This window comes from Lepus europaeus, chromosome 21, assembly GCF_033115175.1.
Source record: "Lepus europaeus isolate LE1 chromosome 21, mLepTim1.pri, whole genome shotgun sequence".
In the NCBI taxonomy this organism is placed as follows: domain Eukaryota; kingdom Metazoa; phylum Chordata; class Mammalia; order Lagomorpha; family Leporidae; genus Lepus; species Lepus europaeus.
This window is the reverse complement of record NC_084847.1, coordinates 59127309-59144236: the sequence shown is the minus strand read 5'-3', so window position 1 is coordinate 59144236 and position 16928 is coordinate 59127309. Positions and strand designations below refer to the sequence as shown.

The 16928-nt window shown below is 59.9% G+C and overlaps 1 protein-coding gene across 1 annotated transcript in view; it reads right to left on the bottom strand.

The window, feature by feature from the left end:
* SNX8 (sorting nexin 8) overlaps window positions 1–16928 on the bottom strand; it is a 55619-nt gene that overhangs the window by 1466 nt on the left and 37225 nt on the right. Inside the window, exons 3-10 of the mRNA XM_062179873.1 lie at window positions 14505–14622; window positions 12690–12811; window positions 11081–11161; window positions 6133–6293; window positions 5576–5708; window positions 3534–3602; window positions 541–690; window positions 157–306 (exon numbers count right to left, since the gene is read on the bottom strand). Of these exons, the coding sequence (XP_062035857.1) occupies window positions 157–306; window positions 541–690; window positions 3534–3602; window positions 5576–5708; window positions 6133–6293; window positions 11081–11161; window positions 12690–12811; window positions 14505–14622 (984 nt within the window). The remainder of the gene's footprint in view (window positions 1–156; window positions 307–540; window positions 691–3533; window positions 3603–5575; window positions 5709–6132; window positions 6294–11080; window positions 11162–12689; window positions 12812–14504; window positions 14623–16928) is intronic.

Below are 16928 nucleotides of genomic sequence, written 5' to 3'. Positions count from 1 at the left end.
GGATTCTCCACGCTCCTCCTCTGCCCGACATGGAGTCCCCTGCTCCTCCCTCCTCAGCCCCCGCCCCAGACTAGGGACAACTTCCCAGCTGCCTCTCTGCCAACAAGGCCAGGCGTCCTGAGCGGGGCTGTGTGTGCAGGCCCTGCTGGGCCTCACCTCCTTGTGGCCCTGGATCTGGGAGTTCACGAAGGCCCCGAGGATGTGCGAGGTGAGGGGCAGGTAGACGTGCACCAGCTGCGTCTCCTGGTGCAGGCAGTACAGGGAGAAGTAGTTCCTCAGCTCCATGGTCTGGATGGCGCTCTCTTGCTGCAAGGAGAGGAGCCTCCCTCGGCGCCTGGCCAAGCAGCTGGGCCCAGGCAGGGCACCCAGGCCCAGCCTGACGCCCGCCTGTGCCCACAGGCTTGGCCCTCTCCAGGCACTGTCGGCCAGGCACAGGGAGCACCCGAGTGGGACGCGCAGCACCTGGGCCCCGGGCGCGGCTCCTCCGCCCCCACCCTGCCGCCCATCCCGCCAGGGTGGAGAGGCCTCCCCTCCGCCTACCTCCACCATGCGCGACTCCAGCTGCTCCACGGCCTCGGGCTCGCGGCTCTGCGCCGTGGCGCTCAGCATCTGCCGCCTCACCAGGCTGTACTTGTGCAGCGCCCGCTGCTGCTTGTGCAGCACGCCCTTCTCGTGCCGCTCGCACAGGTCCTGCGGCGGGCAGCACGCTGGCCTCAGCCACTGAGCCAGCAGGCCTGGGGCCTGGGACGCCCACCCCTCGCCGTGCAGTGACCCACAGCTACCGGCTGTGGAGACCCCAGGAGAGGAGCCTTCTCCAACAGCTCACACCCCACCCAGGCCACGCCCAGCTCAGGACCCGGCACAGGCCAGTCACAGCAAGGGCGGTCAGCCACACAGAGTCAGAGCACACACACCCCCAGCCCCAGGCAAGACACAGGTAAACCAGCCCGGTTCAGAAGGGAACTGGGGAGGCACTGTGGGATGGGGGCAGAGCCGCTGCCTGTGACACCGCCATCCCACATGGGCACCGGTTCTCATCCTGGCTGCCCCACTGCTGATCCAGCTCCCTGCTAAAGGCCTGGGAAAGCAGCGGAGGACGGCCCCAGCGTGTGGGCCGCTGCACCCATGTGGGAGACCTGGATGGAGTTCCCGGCTCCTGGCTCTGGCCTGACCCAGCCCTGGCTGTTGTGGCCATTTGGGGAGTGAACCAGCGGATGGAGGACCTCTCTAACTTGGGCTTTCAAATAAATAATAAGGAAAACTTTACATTTTAAAGGGGGGTGGGGGCAACATGAAGTCCCGAGCCCCGGCACCTTTGTGGACCTGGCTCTGAATCCCGGAGGTGGCGTCCCTGCAGAAGAGCCCTGGCTTCACCTGCAGGGCTGAAGACCACCCGCCAGGAACCCTGGGGGCCGCGGCCACAGCACCAGCATGGAGGCCTCACAGGCCACCAGCCCCATCCCGCACAGCAGAGGAACCTTCCAGAATGTTCCCCACAGGCACTGGGCCAGCTCTCCGAGCTCTTCCTGAGCAGGAAGAGTAACTCTGGCTCCCAAAGGCGAATGTTCCTCTGGGCCCCTGCTCCGTGCCCGGGCCCCCAGGTTCCCTTCACAGGGCCACGCCCGATACATGGTACTCTATGTTCTCCCCTCACACACACAGGCACGGGAATGCACACACACATGCCCGCCCACAGGCACACGCGTGTTCACACACATGGGTACACCCATGCTCACACACACAGGTGCACACCTAAACACACGGGCACAACCATGCTCACACAGGTGCATACCCACACTCACACACACGGGTACACCCACGCTCACACACACAGGTGCACACCCACACTCACACACACGGGTACACCCATGCTCACACACACAGGTGCACACCTAAACACACGGGCACAACCATGCTCACACAGGTGCATACCCACACTCACACACACGGGTACACCCACACTCACACACATGGGTACACCCATGCTCACACACACAGGTGCACACCTAAACACACGGGCACAACCATGCTCACACAGGTGCATACCCACACTCACACACACAGGTGCACACCCACACTCACACACACGGGTACACCCACGCTCACACACACAGGTGCACACCTAAACACACGGGCACAACCATGCTCACACAGGTGCATACCCACACTCACACACACGGGTACACCCACGCTCACACACACAGGTGCACACCCACACTCACACACATGGGTACACCCACGCTCACACACACAGGTGCACACCCACACTCACACACACGGGTACACCCACGCTCACACACACAGGTGCACACCTACACACACGGGCACAACCATGCTCACACAGGTGCACACCCACACTCAGATGCACACCCACACTCACACACACGGGTACACCCACGCTCACACACACAGGTGCACACCTAAACACACGGGCACAACCATGCTCACACAGGTGCACACCCATACTCACACACACGGGTACACCCACACTCACACACATGGGTACACCCATGCTCACACACAGGTGCACACCCACTCACACACATTGGTACACCCACGCTCACACATACAGGTGCACAGCCACACTCACACACATGGGTACACCCACGCTCACACACAGATGCACACCCATGCTCACACACACAGGGGCACACCCACACTCACACATGGATACACCCACGCTCACACACAGGTGCACACCCACTCAAACATGGGTACACCCACGCTCACACACACAGGGGCACACCCACGCTCACACACAGGGGCACAACCACACTCACACACAGGGGCACACCCACACTCACATGGGTACACCCACGCTCACACACAGGCACACCCACGCTCACACACAGATGCACACCCATGCTCACACACACAGGGGCACACCCACACTCACACATATGGGTACACCCATGCTCACACACAGGTGCACACACACACAGGTGCACAACCACACACACAGGGGCACAACCACACTCACAGGTGCACATGCACGCTCACACAGGTGCACACCCACACTCACACAGGTGCACACCCACGCTCACACAGGTGCACACCCACACACACAGGGGCACACCCACACTCACACACAGGGGCACAACCACACTCACACACAGATGCACACCCATGCTCACACATGGGCACACCCACGCTCACACACAGGTGCACACCCACGCTCACATACAAGGGCACAACCACACTCACACACAGGGGCACAACCACACTCACAAGTGCACATGCACGCTCACACAGGTGCACACCCACGCTCACACACAGGTGCACACCCACGCTCACACACAAGGCACAACCACACTCACACACAGGGGCACACCCACGCTCACACACACAGGCACGCTCACAGCCCCCAAGGTTCGTCCTGCCCAGGGCAGCCACCCTTCTGCTCAGCTCGGGGGAGCCTGCTGGTACCACAGGCTGCAGCGCCCTGCGAGTCTGGCCACGGGCTGCGGAAGGCCATGTTCCCCTGCGGCCCTGTTCTCCCGCCCTCCTAAAGCCACCCCGATTCTGTCTCTCACCTTGTAGGACTGCAGCAAGTCCAGGAAAAGGTTTAATTTCTCCACCACATCGTTCTCTTCCTGCTTACCCTGGAAAACGAGGGGTGAGTTACCCATCTGGGACTCGGAAGATCCACCCCAGGCTGGGCAGGGGCTTCCTCCCAGAGCCACTCACAACACTGTGGAAGTCCCCTCTGCAAAAGGGCAGCCCACCAATACCACGCAGAGAAGCCCAGCCCAGCAGTCCAGGGCCCGCGTCAGGGTGAAGTGAGTTAGGCCGCCCCTGTGACCACGGCATCCCACGTCGCAGCACCACTCCAAGCCCTGGCTTCTCTGCTTCCAGCCCGACTCCCCACTGATGCGCCTGGGAAAGCAGCAAATATGGCCCAAGCACTTGGGTCCCTGCCACCCCCATGGGAGACCAGGATGGAGTTCCAGGCTCCTGGCTTTGGCTTGGCCGTTGCAGCCATTTTAAAAGCAAACCAACAAATAAAGGTTCTGTCATTCAGCCTTTCAAATAAATTAAATCTAAAAAAGAAAAAAAACCCAGTTCTGATGGGAACAAGTGGGAACAAGGGCCCTCACTCCGCAAGGACAGTGCTAGTGCCACCTGCCTCCTGCTTCCCAAACCCAAGGTCTCACCCCGACACCCAGGGCAGAGCCAGGCCCCCGCCACCAGCCCCGCTGCTATCTCGACTCTGGCCGTGGAAGCGGGAGCAGATGGGACGAGGGGCATTGTCGCCTCGGCCTTACCAGTGGATACACAGGCTGGGAAGGCCCCTGCCGGGGCAGAAGCACGTGTATAAAGACACGAGCTGCAACAAGCCCAAAGACCCACTGTCGCATCGGGCTGACACAAGGGAGGAGGCAGGAAAGGGCCGTGCCAGAGCACACAGCGGGCAGCAGCCACGGCTCCTCTCCAACTCCCACGTGTGGCTCTACATGGACCACGTGGTGATGGAGACAGGTCCTGCGGTGCAGGTGCATGGTAGGCCCCGCCCAGGGGAATAAGGGCCCCCGGGGGTCATCCACAGCATCTAAAGCCCACTCTTGGCCTGCCCTGGCCTGTGTGCAGGTGCAGCCTGAAGCTGAGGACCCAGAGCAGGCCGCTGAGCCCACAGCCCGGCCAGCACCAGTGTGGGAGGCGTGCTCCACAGTGCAGCGCCGGAGCGACGCCCTGGGTGCAGACTGCGCCTCTGGCAGCACCCGACCTCTGGGCAGGGCAGGTGAGCAGAGGCCACGGGGGCGGCCTCATTCTGTCCTCCCCCGCTCCAGGGCCCCAGGCACACGGCCCTGGCTGCCACTCAGCAGCCGTCAGGACGTATGCAGGGGCACCGGCGGGCACCAGCACCGGACCTGTGGCCGGGTGCCCTGCGTTCATCCTGACTGTGGCTGTGTGACAGACCGGTCTCTACAGGGAACACGCAGGCCCCAGGGGCGGAAGAGGAAGACACCGAGGACTTCCGGGACAGCTCCGATCCCCCCTGGAGCCGCTCTTCTGGCAGGAAAAGCCCCGAGCCCCCAGCGGCGGGGGCCCCACCCGGCACCCCCTAAGCAGCTTTACGCTGAGTGCGCCGCACCTCACGACCACAGAGCCGTTGTAAACACCATAGCTGTGGCCGGGCCTTTAAACTCAAGAGTAAACCCGTCTCCATGTGAGCCCCGCGTGACACAACAGCTCCCGTGGCAGCAGCAGCACTTCCTGGGACTGGCAGGCGCCCCAGGGTGGGAGGAGGCGGGCGTCCCTCGGGGTGCTGGCAGCTGGGTTAGCCTTCTGATGAGCTCAACTACCACGTGCCAGGGAGCACAAGGCGACCGGCAGGCCGGCCCAGCCTGTCTGTCTTCCAGCCTCAGCACAGCCGGCGCTCAGGAACCAACCAGCTGGCTTCTGTCGTTCCGTGCCTGGGGGGGAGCCACCCAGAACAGACTGGGAGAGACATGCCCACCCAGGGAACTCGCCCAGGCTGGACTCGGAGCCGGGGGTCACTCTAGAGGAAGGCACCCTGGGACCCGGCGTGGAATGTTCTTTGGCACAGGTGTCCCCGGAGAGCAAACCCACTCACCTGCCGCGCAGCCTTGTCGGCGAGCAGTGCGAACTCCACAGACAGCCCCTTCAGCGCCTGCTTCAGGGAGCCCCACGTGCTGCTGTGCAGGGTGGCCCAGGAGGGCAGCGGCGTGGTGTCAGACCCTAAGGCACTACAGGAAGTGACACGAGAGGGGAGACACTGAAGCCTCGAGCTGGCCACGCCTGCACCACGGGCTCGGGGCAGGCGAACGTCCTACTCGACCCACCATGCCAGGAATGGGCAAACTCAGGAGGTGGTGACCAAGGCAGCTCTCGGGCCCCAGCCCAGACTGAGCCAATCAGTTCTCTGCCCACGAGCCCTGGGCCCTGGGCGTGTACAGTGAGCTGCCGTGTGGGCACGGGAAGCACCGTGGCTGGCATCTAATCCCGGCAACGGGCGGACAAGCGAGCCCATGTCCCTCTGCATGGCCGGAGTCTTCTGGACAGCACTTCCCGCCTGCCCAACCCAGGACGGTGGGGCTGTGGCAGCCACACCTCCCCCTGAGCCGGCCCCGGTCCAAGGGTCCCCACCGCGAGCCCCACAGGGTCACCTGCCTCAACTCCTTCCCGAAGATAAGGAGGTCGGCGGCGTTGTCCACGGCGCGGGCCGCCATCCGCTCGGCCCGGTCGCGCAGCTTGTGGAAGCTGTTGTAGATGTTCCGGATGAGCTCCCGGCTAACAGCAAACTGAGCGTGGATGTCAGCCGGGAGGAAGTCCTGTGTGCACAGGGGAAGCGCTTGCGACCAGCCTGGAAAGGCCTTCCAGGGGGAGCAGCCGCCACCCAAGCAACAGCCAACGGGACACAGACTGCAACTCCTGGGCCAGTAACAAGAGCAGACCCACAGCTAGGCCAGGAGAGCCCTTCACCCCTGAGCCCCATCCCCGGTGGCTCTGGAGCTCCTTCCCAGGCTAAAAAAAGACAGAGGACAAGCAGCTGCTGTGGGAAGAGTGTAACAGATCTCACAGGAGCAGGGGAACAGTGTAACAGATCTCACAGGAGCATGGGAACAGTGTAACAGATCTCACAGGTACAGGGGAACAGTGTAACAGATCTCACAGGTACAGGGGTACAGTGTAACAGAGCTCACAGGTACAGGGGAACGGTGTAACAGATCTCACAGGTACAGGGGAACGGTGTAACAGATCTCACAGGTACAGGGGAACGGTGTAACAGATCTCACAGGTACAGGGGAACGGTGTAACAGATCTCACAGGTACAGGGGAACGGTGTAACAGATCTCACAGGTACAGGGGAACGGTGTAACAGATTTCACAGGTACAGGGGAACGGTGTAACAGATCTCACAGGTGCAGGGCAACGGTGTAACAGATCTCACAGGAGCAGGGGAACGGTGTAACAGATCTCACGGGTAGAGGGGAACAGTGTAACAGATCTCACAGGTACAGGGAATAGTGTAACAGATCTCACAGGAGCAGGGGAACGGTGTAACAGATCTCACAGGTACAGGGGAACGGTGTAACAGATGTCACAGGTACAGGGGAACGGTGTAACAGATCTCACAGGTACAGGGGAACGGTGTAACAGATCTCACAGGTACAGGGGAACGGTGTAACAGATCTCACAGGTACAGGGGAACGGTGTAACAGATCTCACAGGTACAGGGGAACAGTGTAACAGATCTCACAGTACAGGGGAACAGTGTAACAGATCTCACAGGAGCAGGGGAACAGTGTAACAGATCTCACAGTACAGGGGAACGGTGTAACAGATCTCACAGTACAGGGGAACGGTGTAACAGATCTCACAGGTACAGGGGTACAGTGTAACAGATCTCACAGGTGCAGGGCAACAGTGTAACAGATCTCACAGGAGCAGGGGAACGGTGTAACAGATCTCACAGGTACAGGGGTACAGTGTAACAGATCTCACAGGTACAGGGGAACGGTGTAACAGATCTCACAGGAGCAGGGGAACGGTGTAACAGATCTCACAGGACCATGGGAACAGTGTAACAGATCTCACAGGAGCATGGGAACAGTGTAACAGATCTCACAGGTACAGGGGAACGGTGTAACAGATCTCACAGGTACAGGGGAACAGTGTAACAGATCTCACAGGAGCAGGGGAACGGTGTAACAGATCTCACAGGAGCAGGGGAACGGTGTAACAGATCTCACAGGACCATGGGAACAGTGTAACAGATCTCACAGGAGCATGGGAACAGTGTAACAGATCTCACAGGTACAGGGGAACAGTGTAACAGATCTCACAGGTACAGGGGAACGGTGTAACAGATCTCACAGGAGCAGGGGAACGGTGTAACAGATCTCACAGGACCATGGGAACAGTGTAACAGATCTCACAGGAGCATGGGAACAGTGTAACAGATCTCACAGGTACAGGGGAACGGTGTAACAGATCTCACAGGTACAGGGGAACGGTGTAACAGATCTCACAGGTACAGGGGAACGGTGTAACAGATCTCACAGGAGCAGGAGAACAGTGTAACAGATCTCACAGGTACAGGGGAACGGTGTAACAGATCTCACAGGTACAGGGGAACAGTGTAACAGATCTCACAGGTACAGGGGAACGGTGTAACAGATCTCATAGGAGCATGGGAACGGTGTAACAGATCTCACAGGAGCAGGAGAACAGTGTAACAGATCTCACAGGTACAGGGGAACAGTGTAACAGATCTCACAGGAGCAGGGGAACAGTGTAACAGATCTCACAGGTACAGGGGAACGGTGTAACAGATCTCACAGGTACAGGGGAACGGTGTAACAGATCTCACAGGTACAGGGGAACGGTGTAACAGATCTCACAGGAGCAGGAGAACAGTGTAACAGATCTCACAGGTACAGGGGAACGGTGTAACAGATCTCACAGGTACAGGGGGACGGTGTAACAGATCTCACAGGTACAGGGGAACGGTGTAACAGATCTCACAGGAGCAGGAGAACAGTGTAACAGATCTCACAGGTACAGGGGAACGGTGTAACAGATCTCACAGGTACAGGGGAACAGTGTAACAGATCTCACAGGTACAGGGGAACGGTGTAACAGATCTCATAGGAGCATGGGAACGGTGTAACAGATCTCACAGGAGCAGGAGAACAGTGTAACAGATCTCACAGGTACAGGGGAACAGTGTAACAGATCTCACAGGAGCAGGGGAACAGTGTAACAGATCTCACAGGTACAGGGGAACGGTGTAACAGATCTCACAGGTACAGGGGAACGGTGTAACAGATCTCACAGGTACAGGGGAACAGTGTAACAGATCTCACAGGTACAGGGGAACGGTGTAACAGATCTCACAGGAGCAGGGGAACAGTGTAACAGATCTCACAGGTACAGGGGAACAGTGTAACAGATCTCACAGGTACAGGGGAACGGTGTAACAGATCTCACAGGAGCAGGGGAACAGTGTAACAGATCTCACAGGTGCATGGGAACAGTGTAACAGATCTCACATGTACAGGGGAACGGTGTAACAGATCTCACAGGTGCTGAGGGGGCGCAGTGTCAGCCAGCACTGGGTGGGCACACCCACATCCAGGTCAGAGTGCCTGGCTCAAGTCCCTGCTGACTGTACTTCTGACTCGGCTCCCTGCTAATGCATCTGGGAGGCAGCCGATGATGGCCCAAGTGCTTGGGCCCCTGCACCCACAGGGGAGACCCAGATGGAGTTCTGGCCAGCAGCTCTGGCTTAGCCTCAACCTGACTATTGTGGGCATTTGTGGGGTAAACTGGCAGATGGAGGGAAGGTCTCTGTCCCTTTCTGTGTGTATGTGTGTGTGTGTGTCTACCTCACTCTGTCTTTCAAATAAATAAATAAATCTTTAAAAAGAAGCAGGGGCTGGCTGTATGGCACAGTGGGTTACGCTGCCACTTGTGATGCCAGTATCATATGAGTGGCAGCTCAAGTCCCGGCTGCTCTACTTCTGATCCAGCTCCCTGCTAATGCACCTGGGAAAGCAACAGAAAATGGCCCACGTACTCGTACCCCTGCTCTCCACGTGGGAGTCACAAATGAAGTTGCAGGCTGCTGACTTCAGCCTGTCTCAGCCCCAGCCATTGTAGCCATTTTGGGAGTGAACCACTGGATGGAAGATTTGGAAGTCTGTGTGTTTGTGTGTGTGTGTGTGTGTCCCTTGGTCTCTAACTCTGCCTTTCAAATAAATACAATAAATCTTTAAAATAAGTAAATAAGAAATCACTCATCACTTCGACCCCACAGGTGCTGAGATGACCAACGAAATGAGACTGGGATTCAAGGCCCATTGCAAGGCAAGCTGCATCCCCACACAGGCGCTCCAGCAGCCACCTCCACGCTGCGCACGATGGCAAGAGCTGCTGGGGCCGTGCTGGGAAAGCGGAGGCCTCCTGTTATCCCAAAGACCTTCCGCAAAAGCCCTCGCCATCGACCGCCGGTTCTTATGAATGAGAAGGCTCACAGAAGAGATTACCTATATACACGCAAGCAGCTTAAGAAGGAAAAAAACGGGCCAGTGCTGTGGCACAGCGGGCTGAAGCACACTGGCATCCCACACGGGCGCCAGTTCAAGTCCTGGCTGTTCCACTTCCTATCCAGCTCTCTGCTATGGCCTGGGAAAGCAGTGGAGGATGGCCCAAGTCCTTGGCCCTGCACCTGTGTGGGAGACCTGGAAGAAGCTCCTGGCTTCTGGCTTTGGATAGGTGCAGCTCTGGCCATTACAGCCAAATGGGGAGTGAACCAGCAGATGGAAGACCTCTCTCTCTCTGTCTCTACCTCTCTCTGTAACTCTATCTTTCAAATAAAATAAATCTTAAAAAAAAAAAAAAAAGAAGAAGAAGAAGAAAAAGGAAAAAACATGGGTCGGCACTCTGGTACAGTAGGCTAAGCCTCTGCCTGCGGCACCAGCATCCCATATGAGCACCAGTTCGTGTCCTGGCTGCTCCTCTTCCAATCCAGCTCTCTTCTTATAGCCTGGGAAGGCAGTGGAGGACGGCCTAGGTGCTTGGGCCCCTGCACCTGTGTGGGAGACCCCGAAGAAGCTCCTGGCTCCTGGCTTCAGAATGGCTCAGCTCCAGCCATGTGGGGAGTGAACCAGTGGATGAAAGACTTCTCTCTGTCTCTCCCTCTCTCTGTAACTCTGCCTCTCAAGAAGTAGACAAATAATCTTAAAAAAAAAAGGGGGGGGGGGGAGACCCTACTAACTATCTATATTCATTCTTCTGGGAAAAGACAAATAGGTTGTGTGACGTTAAAATGCACAAATGCCACAGTCAGTCCCCTGAAATCAGAAAAGCTGACGACGGGAGCGCATGTCCCCCCAAGCCCAGAGGCAGACAACAGGCACGTGTGGGGCCTGGGGCAGGGATGGCCTCTGAGCCCCGCCCACACCTGGAGAACAGGCATTCGTGCGCCTCAAAGCAGGGTCAGCCGAGAACAAGCGGTGGATTTGGGTAGAACCCTTGGCATGCGGCAGTCAACACAGGCAGTGCCGAGTGGCACGGCTGAGAGACGAAGCCGTCATCAAAACTAGGCGAATACCTTGGCCCTGGCCGCCAGCTCACAGCTCATGAACTCGTCTCCAAGGCACTGAGCAGACCCCTTGAGCTGGTTCTGCACATCCTGCGAGAGAAGAGACGACACCGTCTTCCAGCGACGCGGGCTCAGAGCAAGACGCCCCCGTGACAGCGCCCACTGGAGCACCGCTCTCCCCACGCCGCCCACTCCCACCGTTCCTCGCTGAGCCCACCCCCTGTCCATTCTGGTTCAACATCAACTACGGGCGGGACCCAGCCACAGCAGCACTGCTGAACCCCACCCCCAGGGCAGAACAATGTCTCTTCCCCAGGACACAGGCGTCCTCTGTGACACGGGACACAGGACATGGGCATTCCGTCTGCAACAGGGGCCGTGCCCTGCATGAACTCCCTACAGCCAGGGTCATGGGCTCATGGGAGCCTCCCGCTTCTGGGGTGGGGCAGGGGAAGGCAAGCCCCCACTGTCCTCCCCGCTGTGAGGCCCTGAGGGAGCTGCCGCATGAGGTGCCAACCGCTGGGCTCCGAGCCTGGCCCTCTGCTGAAGGCTTCGAGCAGAGCTGAGCCTCACAGTGGGGAGCCACCAGACAGGACAAGGAGAAACCCCCAGGCAGTGCTGAGGGTTCTGGAACTTCAGAGACCTTACAGATCAGCTGGCCCAGGTCTGGGCCCTGGGAGGCTACAGGAACACCCTAGCTATGGAATGACAGGACTTGGTGCCGCCAGCAGAGGAGTGTCACGGCTCAGCACCCACCTGTGACCCCACCCCCACCCCTGCCTGCAGCCTGAGCAGCCCCAGGGCCTGCTCGCGTCCTCGCCACCTCGGGGCCCGGATCCCAGGGCTGCTCCGGGGAGAGCGTGCTCAGCGCGGACCGCACATCTGCACATCGGGTGCGGGGGCAGAGCAGCCCTGGGCTGTCACCGGCGCCGGCCTGCTGACTTCCTGGAGTCCAAGGCCCCTGAACTCCAGGGAGAAGGAAGTTCAGCTGACGCAGGCTGCCTCAGCCCCACTGCGGCCAAGGGCAGGAGCCCCAGGGCCTTCCTGCAGCCGAGAGGAACCGAAACTCCTCTCTCTCCCGTTCAGAGCCTGCCCCCGCCCACCCCGAGAGGCTCCCGCAGGCACAGCACCCACCCTGCCCAGGGAGGCCAGGCAGCGGCGTCTCCTCCACCGCACCGGCTCCCAGTGGCCACGCAGGCGGCAGGGGGAAGGCGCCTCTCAGCCCCCTAACGGAGCCCCGAGGTGTGAGGACCCCTGTTCCCGGGACAGGAGCCGCCTGCCCGCCCGCGTCTTCAGTCAGTACCCCTCACGCCTGGGGTCTCCTGTGACCGCCTGGTCTGTGTAGGGGCCTTGGCGCCACATCCCCGGCAACAGCACCAAGGACCACTGCTTCCGCACGGATAACAAAACCCTGCAAATCCAAACCAGGAGAGCCTGCTCCTCGCACAGGAGCCGTCTACGTGTCAGTCGCACCTGCAGCAACATCCAACCAGGCACCCATACCAGGGACGCGAGACAGGGACGAGAAAACAAGCCGGCGTGGACGGCAGAGCCCGCAGGCTCCGAGGTGGCGAGGGGACAGCCCGAGGCCGTGTGGTGGGGAGGACCCGGCACTCACGGGGCCGCTGAAGCACAGGAAGAGCTGCAGGAGGCCGTCCTCACAGAGCGGCGGGTGCCGGGCCACCAGGTTGAGGAAGCGCTTCAGGGCCCTCCGGCGGCCCTCGATGAACTCCCTGTCGGCTGCACGAGAGCACGGGTCACCCAGCCGAGCCCAGCGTGCCCGCAGGGCATCTCCGCGAGGGGCCGGCATGGGCCCCCAGTGCTGCCTCAGCGCCCCAGCCGCCAGGCCTGGCTCCCCCACCGCCCACCTCCCCACACACAGGGGCCAGAGCCGGCTGCCGGCTCAGCGCTGAGCACCGCATCTGTTCAGCCTGAGCCTCTGTGTTGAAGCCGGCTTCGAGCTCTGCCCCCGGCGCTGTCCCCCAGCGCTGTCCCCGGGCGGGCTGTGCCCGTCAGCGACGCAGCTCTGCCTCCTGCTCACGCTCCCGGAAGCCCACTCTGCAGCGCTCCAACCACTGCTTTCGTTTGGGCCAGCTTCACTTCAAGGGACACGTCAAAGCACACTGGTGCGCTAAGGCTATGTAGCGGCCGGCGCTGGGCATGGTGGGGTGGGCATCTGCCGGTGGTGCCGGCATCCCACATGGGCACTGGTTCTAGTCCCAGCTGCTCAGATCCAGCTCCCAGCTCATGGCCTGGGAAAGCATTGGGCCCCTGCACCCGCATGGGAGACCCAGAAGAAGCTCCTGGCTTTGGATTGGCCTAGCTCCGGCCCTTGTGGCCATTTTGGGGGAGTGGGCCAGTGGATGGAGGGCCTTTCTCTCTGTCTCGCCTCTTTAACTCTTCCTCTCAAGTAAATAAAGAAATCTTTTTTAAAAATTTACGAATCTGACCACAATTCACAGTAATTGAGACTTGGCAGGTTGTGTTTGAGTTGTGAGAAACACAATGGATGGGGCCGCCTTCTCCAAGACCACGGGGTCCCGGGGAAGAGCTGCGCTTTCCCTGAGCGCCGAGGCACGGCCTCCGCACCGTCACACTGAGCTGACTTCTGGCGCGTGGGCTCGGCGAAGCACCCCATGTCCCCAGGACATCTGCCCTCTGTGCCCGGGGCACTCCTCGTACCTCCAGTGAGGAAAGAACATGCTGACCAGTGGGGCACGGCCCGCCGGGGCCCACGTGTGCACCCACAGCCCAACAGACTTCCGCGTGCCGGAAGCCACACGGCTGCCGCACACCTCGTGCCACCTCCCCACTCAAGGACACAGGCATCTCGGAGGGCTCGGGAAACCAACAGAGACCCACCAGGTTAGCCCTGGGCCCTGGCGACCCCGTGCCTTCACGCAGGATCTGCCTAAGGGGCTGTGCATGGGCGAGGGCACCCATCCCAGGCCTGGGCTCCAGGGCCACCTGGGATCCCCCAGCACCCCAGGCGATGCCGCAGCCCCCAGCTGTGTCCTTCCTCTGAGATGCAGACTGGACTCCCTGCTCTCTGCAGCCACCACCGTGCACGCTCACTGGGCTCTGCCAACAGGACTCGGCCCTTCCCCCACAGGAGCCCTGGTGGTCCTGGCCTCTGTGCGCTGGAGAGGAGAACCTGGGGGACTAGGGGGGCCGCTTATTACACACCTGGGCATCCAGGGACCCCTGTCCAGGTGGTCTTCCTGTCAGGGTCCAGGTGGGCCAAGGGTGCCAGGGCCAGTCACCCTCACACCCTCCTGGTACCAGACCTGGGCTCGGCCACAACTACAAGCTGGGGACTGCTGGGGGAGGGAGCTCCACAGCCCTGCTGCCAGCCCCCTCCCCGGCCAGCAGGCAGCAACACACCCAGCATCCCCTTCCTGCCCACCCCGGCCCCCAGCAGACCCCGCTATACCTCCCAGCATCCTCTTGGGTGGCAGGGCCGGCACCATGCGGTACGGGAACTTGTGCAGCAGCACCTCGTGGAAGACCACAAAGTCGTTGTACCGTCTGTACACGGAGGCCTGGAAGCGCTTTGAGAAGCAGGGGTCAGCGGTCAGATGGGACATCACCAGCCAGGGCTGTGCGTCACCGCCCGAAGCGTCTCCTCCCACCGCTCCGTGCGGCTCAGCGGCACCCAGTGAAATGGCGTTCGCTATCGTGTCTCCAGGCTGGACCCCGCCTGGGACGCCAGCATCCACATCAAGTGCAGGTTCACTCCGACTGCTCTGCTTCCCACGCAGCTCCCGGAGAGGCGCCTGGGAAGGCAGCCGTGACGGCCCAAGGCTGAGTCCCTGCCACCTCCGAGGGAGAGCCAGATGGAGCTCCCGGCTCCTGGCCTCGGCCTGGCCCAGCCCCAGCCTTTGTGGCCATTTGGGGAGTAAGCCAGCAGACAGAAGATCATTCTCTCTCTCCTCTCTCTGCCTTTCAAATAAAGTAAATCTTTAAAAAAAAAAAAAAAAAAAGATAAAAAGAAGAATGTACTTTCACAGGCTCCAAGACAGGACTGAAGCACAAACCTTGATTCTCAGCTCCAAGGAGCCCAGCAGAGAGCAGCACTGGGAGAGCCACCCGCTGGGCCGTGGACACCCCCATCACTGGCCCAGCTGCCCAGAAGACAAGCCCCAGCAGACTACCAGCCGCTGCTGGGCCAGGGCCGCCTCCCGACCCCCGGGCTGTGTGCCCCGCTCTGTCTTCATGAACCCCACCGGCCAAGCATCGAGGACCCCACAGCTCCCCCAGATGGTGCTGGCTCCTCAGTTTCCTCCACCCCAGGACAAAGAACTGCAACTTCCAGGGCTGGCGCTGAGGTGCAGCGGTTAAAGTCCCAGCCTGCAGCTGATCCCATATGGGTGGCGGCTGCTCCACGTCCAACCCAGCTCCCTGCTAATGCACCTCGGAAACCAGTGGAAGATGGCCCAAGTGCTTGGGCCCCTGCACCCATGGGAGACACAGAAGAAGCTCCTGGCCTGGATCGGCTCAGCTCCAGCTGTTGTGGCCATTTGGGGACTGAACCAGCAAATGGAAGACCTCTCTGTCTGTCTCTACCTCTCTATATAACTCTTTCAAATAAGTAATTTTTTTTTCTTTTTTTTTGACAGGCAGAGAAAGAGAGAGCAGAGAGAAAGGTCTTCCTTTTCCGTTGGTGTTCACCCCTCAATGGCCGCCACGGCCAGCACGCTGCGGCCAACTCACTGTGCCAAGAGCCAGGTACTTCCTCCTGGTCTCCCATGCAGGTGCAGGGCCCAAGGACTTGGGCCATCCTCCACTGCCTTCCCGGGCCATAGCAGAGAGCTGGCCTGGAAGAGGGGCAACCAGGACAGAATCCGGCGCCCCAACTAGGACTAAAACCCGGGGTGCCGGTGCTGCAGGCGGAGGATTAGCCTAGTGAGCCGCGGCGCCGGCCTAAGTAAAATAATTCTTAAACAAACAAACAAAAAAATTGCAACTGCCATCAAAGTCTGTGCCGACTGAACCAAGAGACTCCAGATGAAGGGACTGAGAGCTGAGCGCTGCCAGGCGCCGGCGGCAGGAACCAGGGCCGGGCGCTGCCACACTCCCACAGCCGGTGCCCTGCCAACGGGAAGGCAGCGCCACTAACACGGCTGCCCCTCCCCAGTCCGAGTCACTGCCTGAGTCCCCGACCTACGAGGTGGCCAGCCCAGTCCCCAGGCGCTGCTGGAGCGGGAGCTCCACAACCCACGATGACATCCGGAGTGCAAGATGCACTGATACAAGGGGACCTCAAAAGTTGTGGCAAGTGAAATCAAATGTTGGCCGGCGCCGCGGCTCACTAGGCTAATCCTCCGCCTGCAGCACCGGCACACCAGGTTCTAGTCCCGGTCGGGGTGCCAGATCCTGTCCCGGTTGCCCCTCTTCCAGGCCAGCTCTCTGCTGTGGCCCGGGAGTGCAGTGGAGGATGGCCCAAGTGCTTGGGCCCTGCACCCTATGGGAGACCAGGAGAAGCGCCTGGCTCCTGGCTTCGGATCAGTGTCATGTGCCGGCCGCAGCAGCCATTGGAGGGTGAACCAACGGCAAAGGAAGACCTTTCTCTCTCTCTCTCTCTCTCACTGTCCACTCTGCCCGTCAAAAAATAAAATAAATAAAATAAAAAGAAATCAAAAGTTTATTTTGGTATTAAAAAATCTGGAAATCTATGAAGTTTATGAAAAAAATATGCAAAGATTTAAAAAAAACTTTGAGATGTATTATTTAGTCCTTCAAAATGCAGAACGAGAGAGAGCGAGCTCGTCCCTCTGCTGGTTCACTCCCCAAATGGCCACAACAGTTGGGGCTGGGCCAGACCGAAGCCAGGAGCCAGGAGCCCCATCTGGGTCTC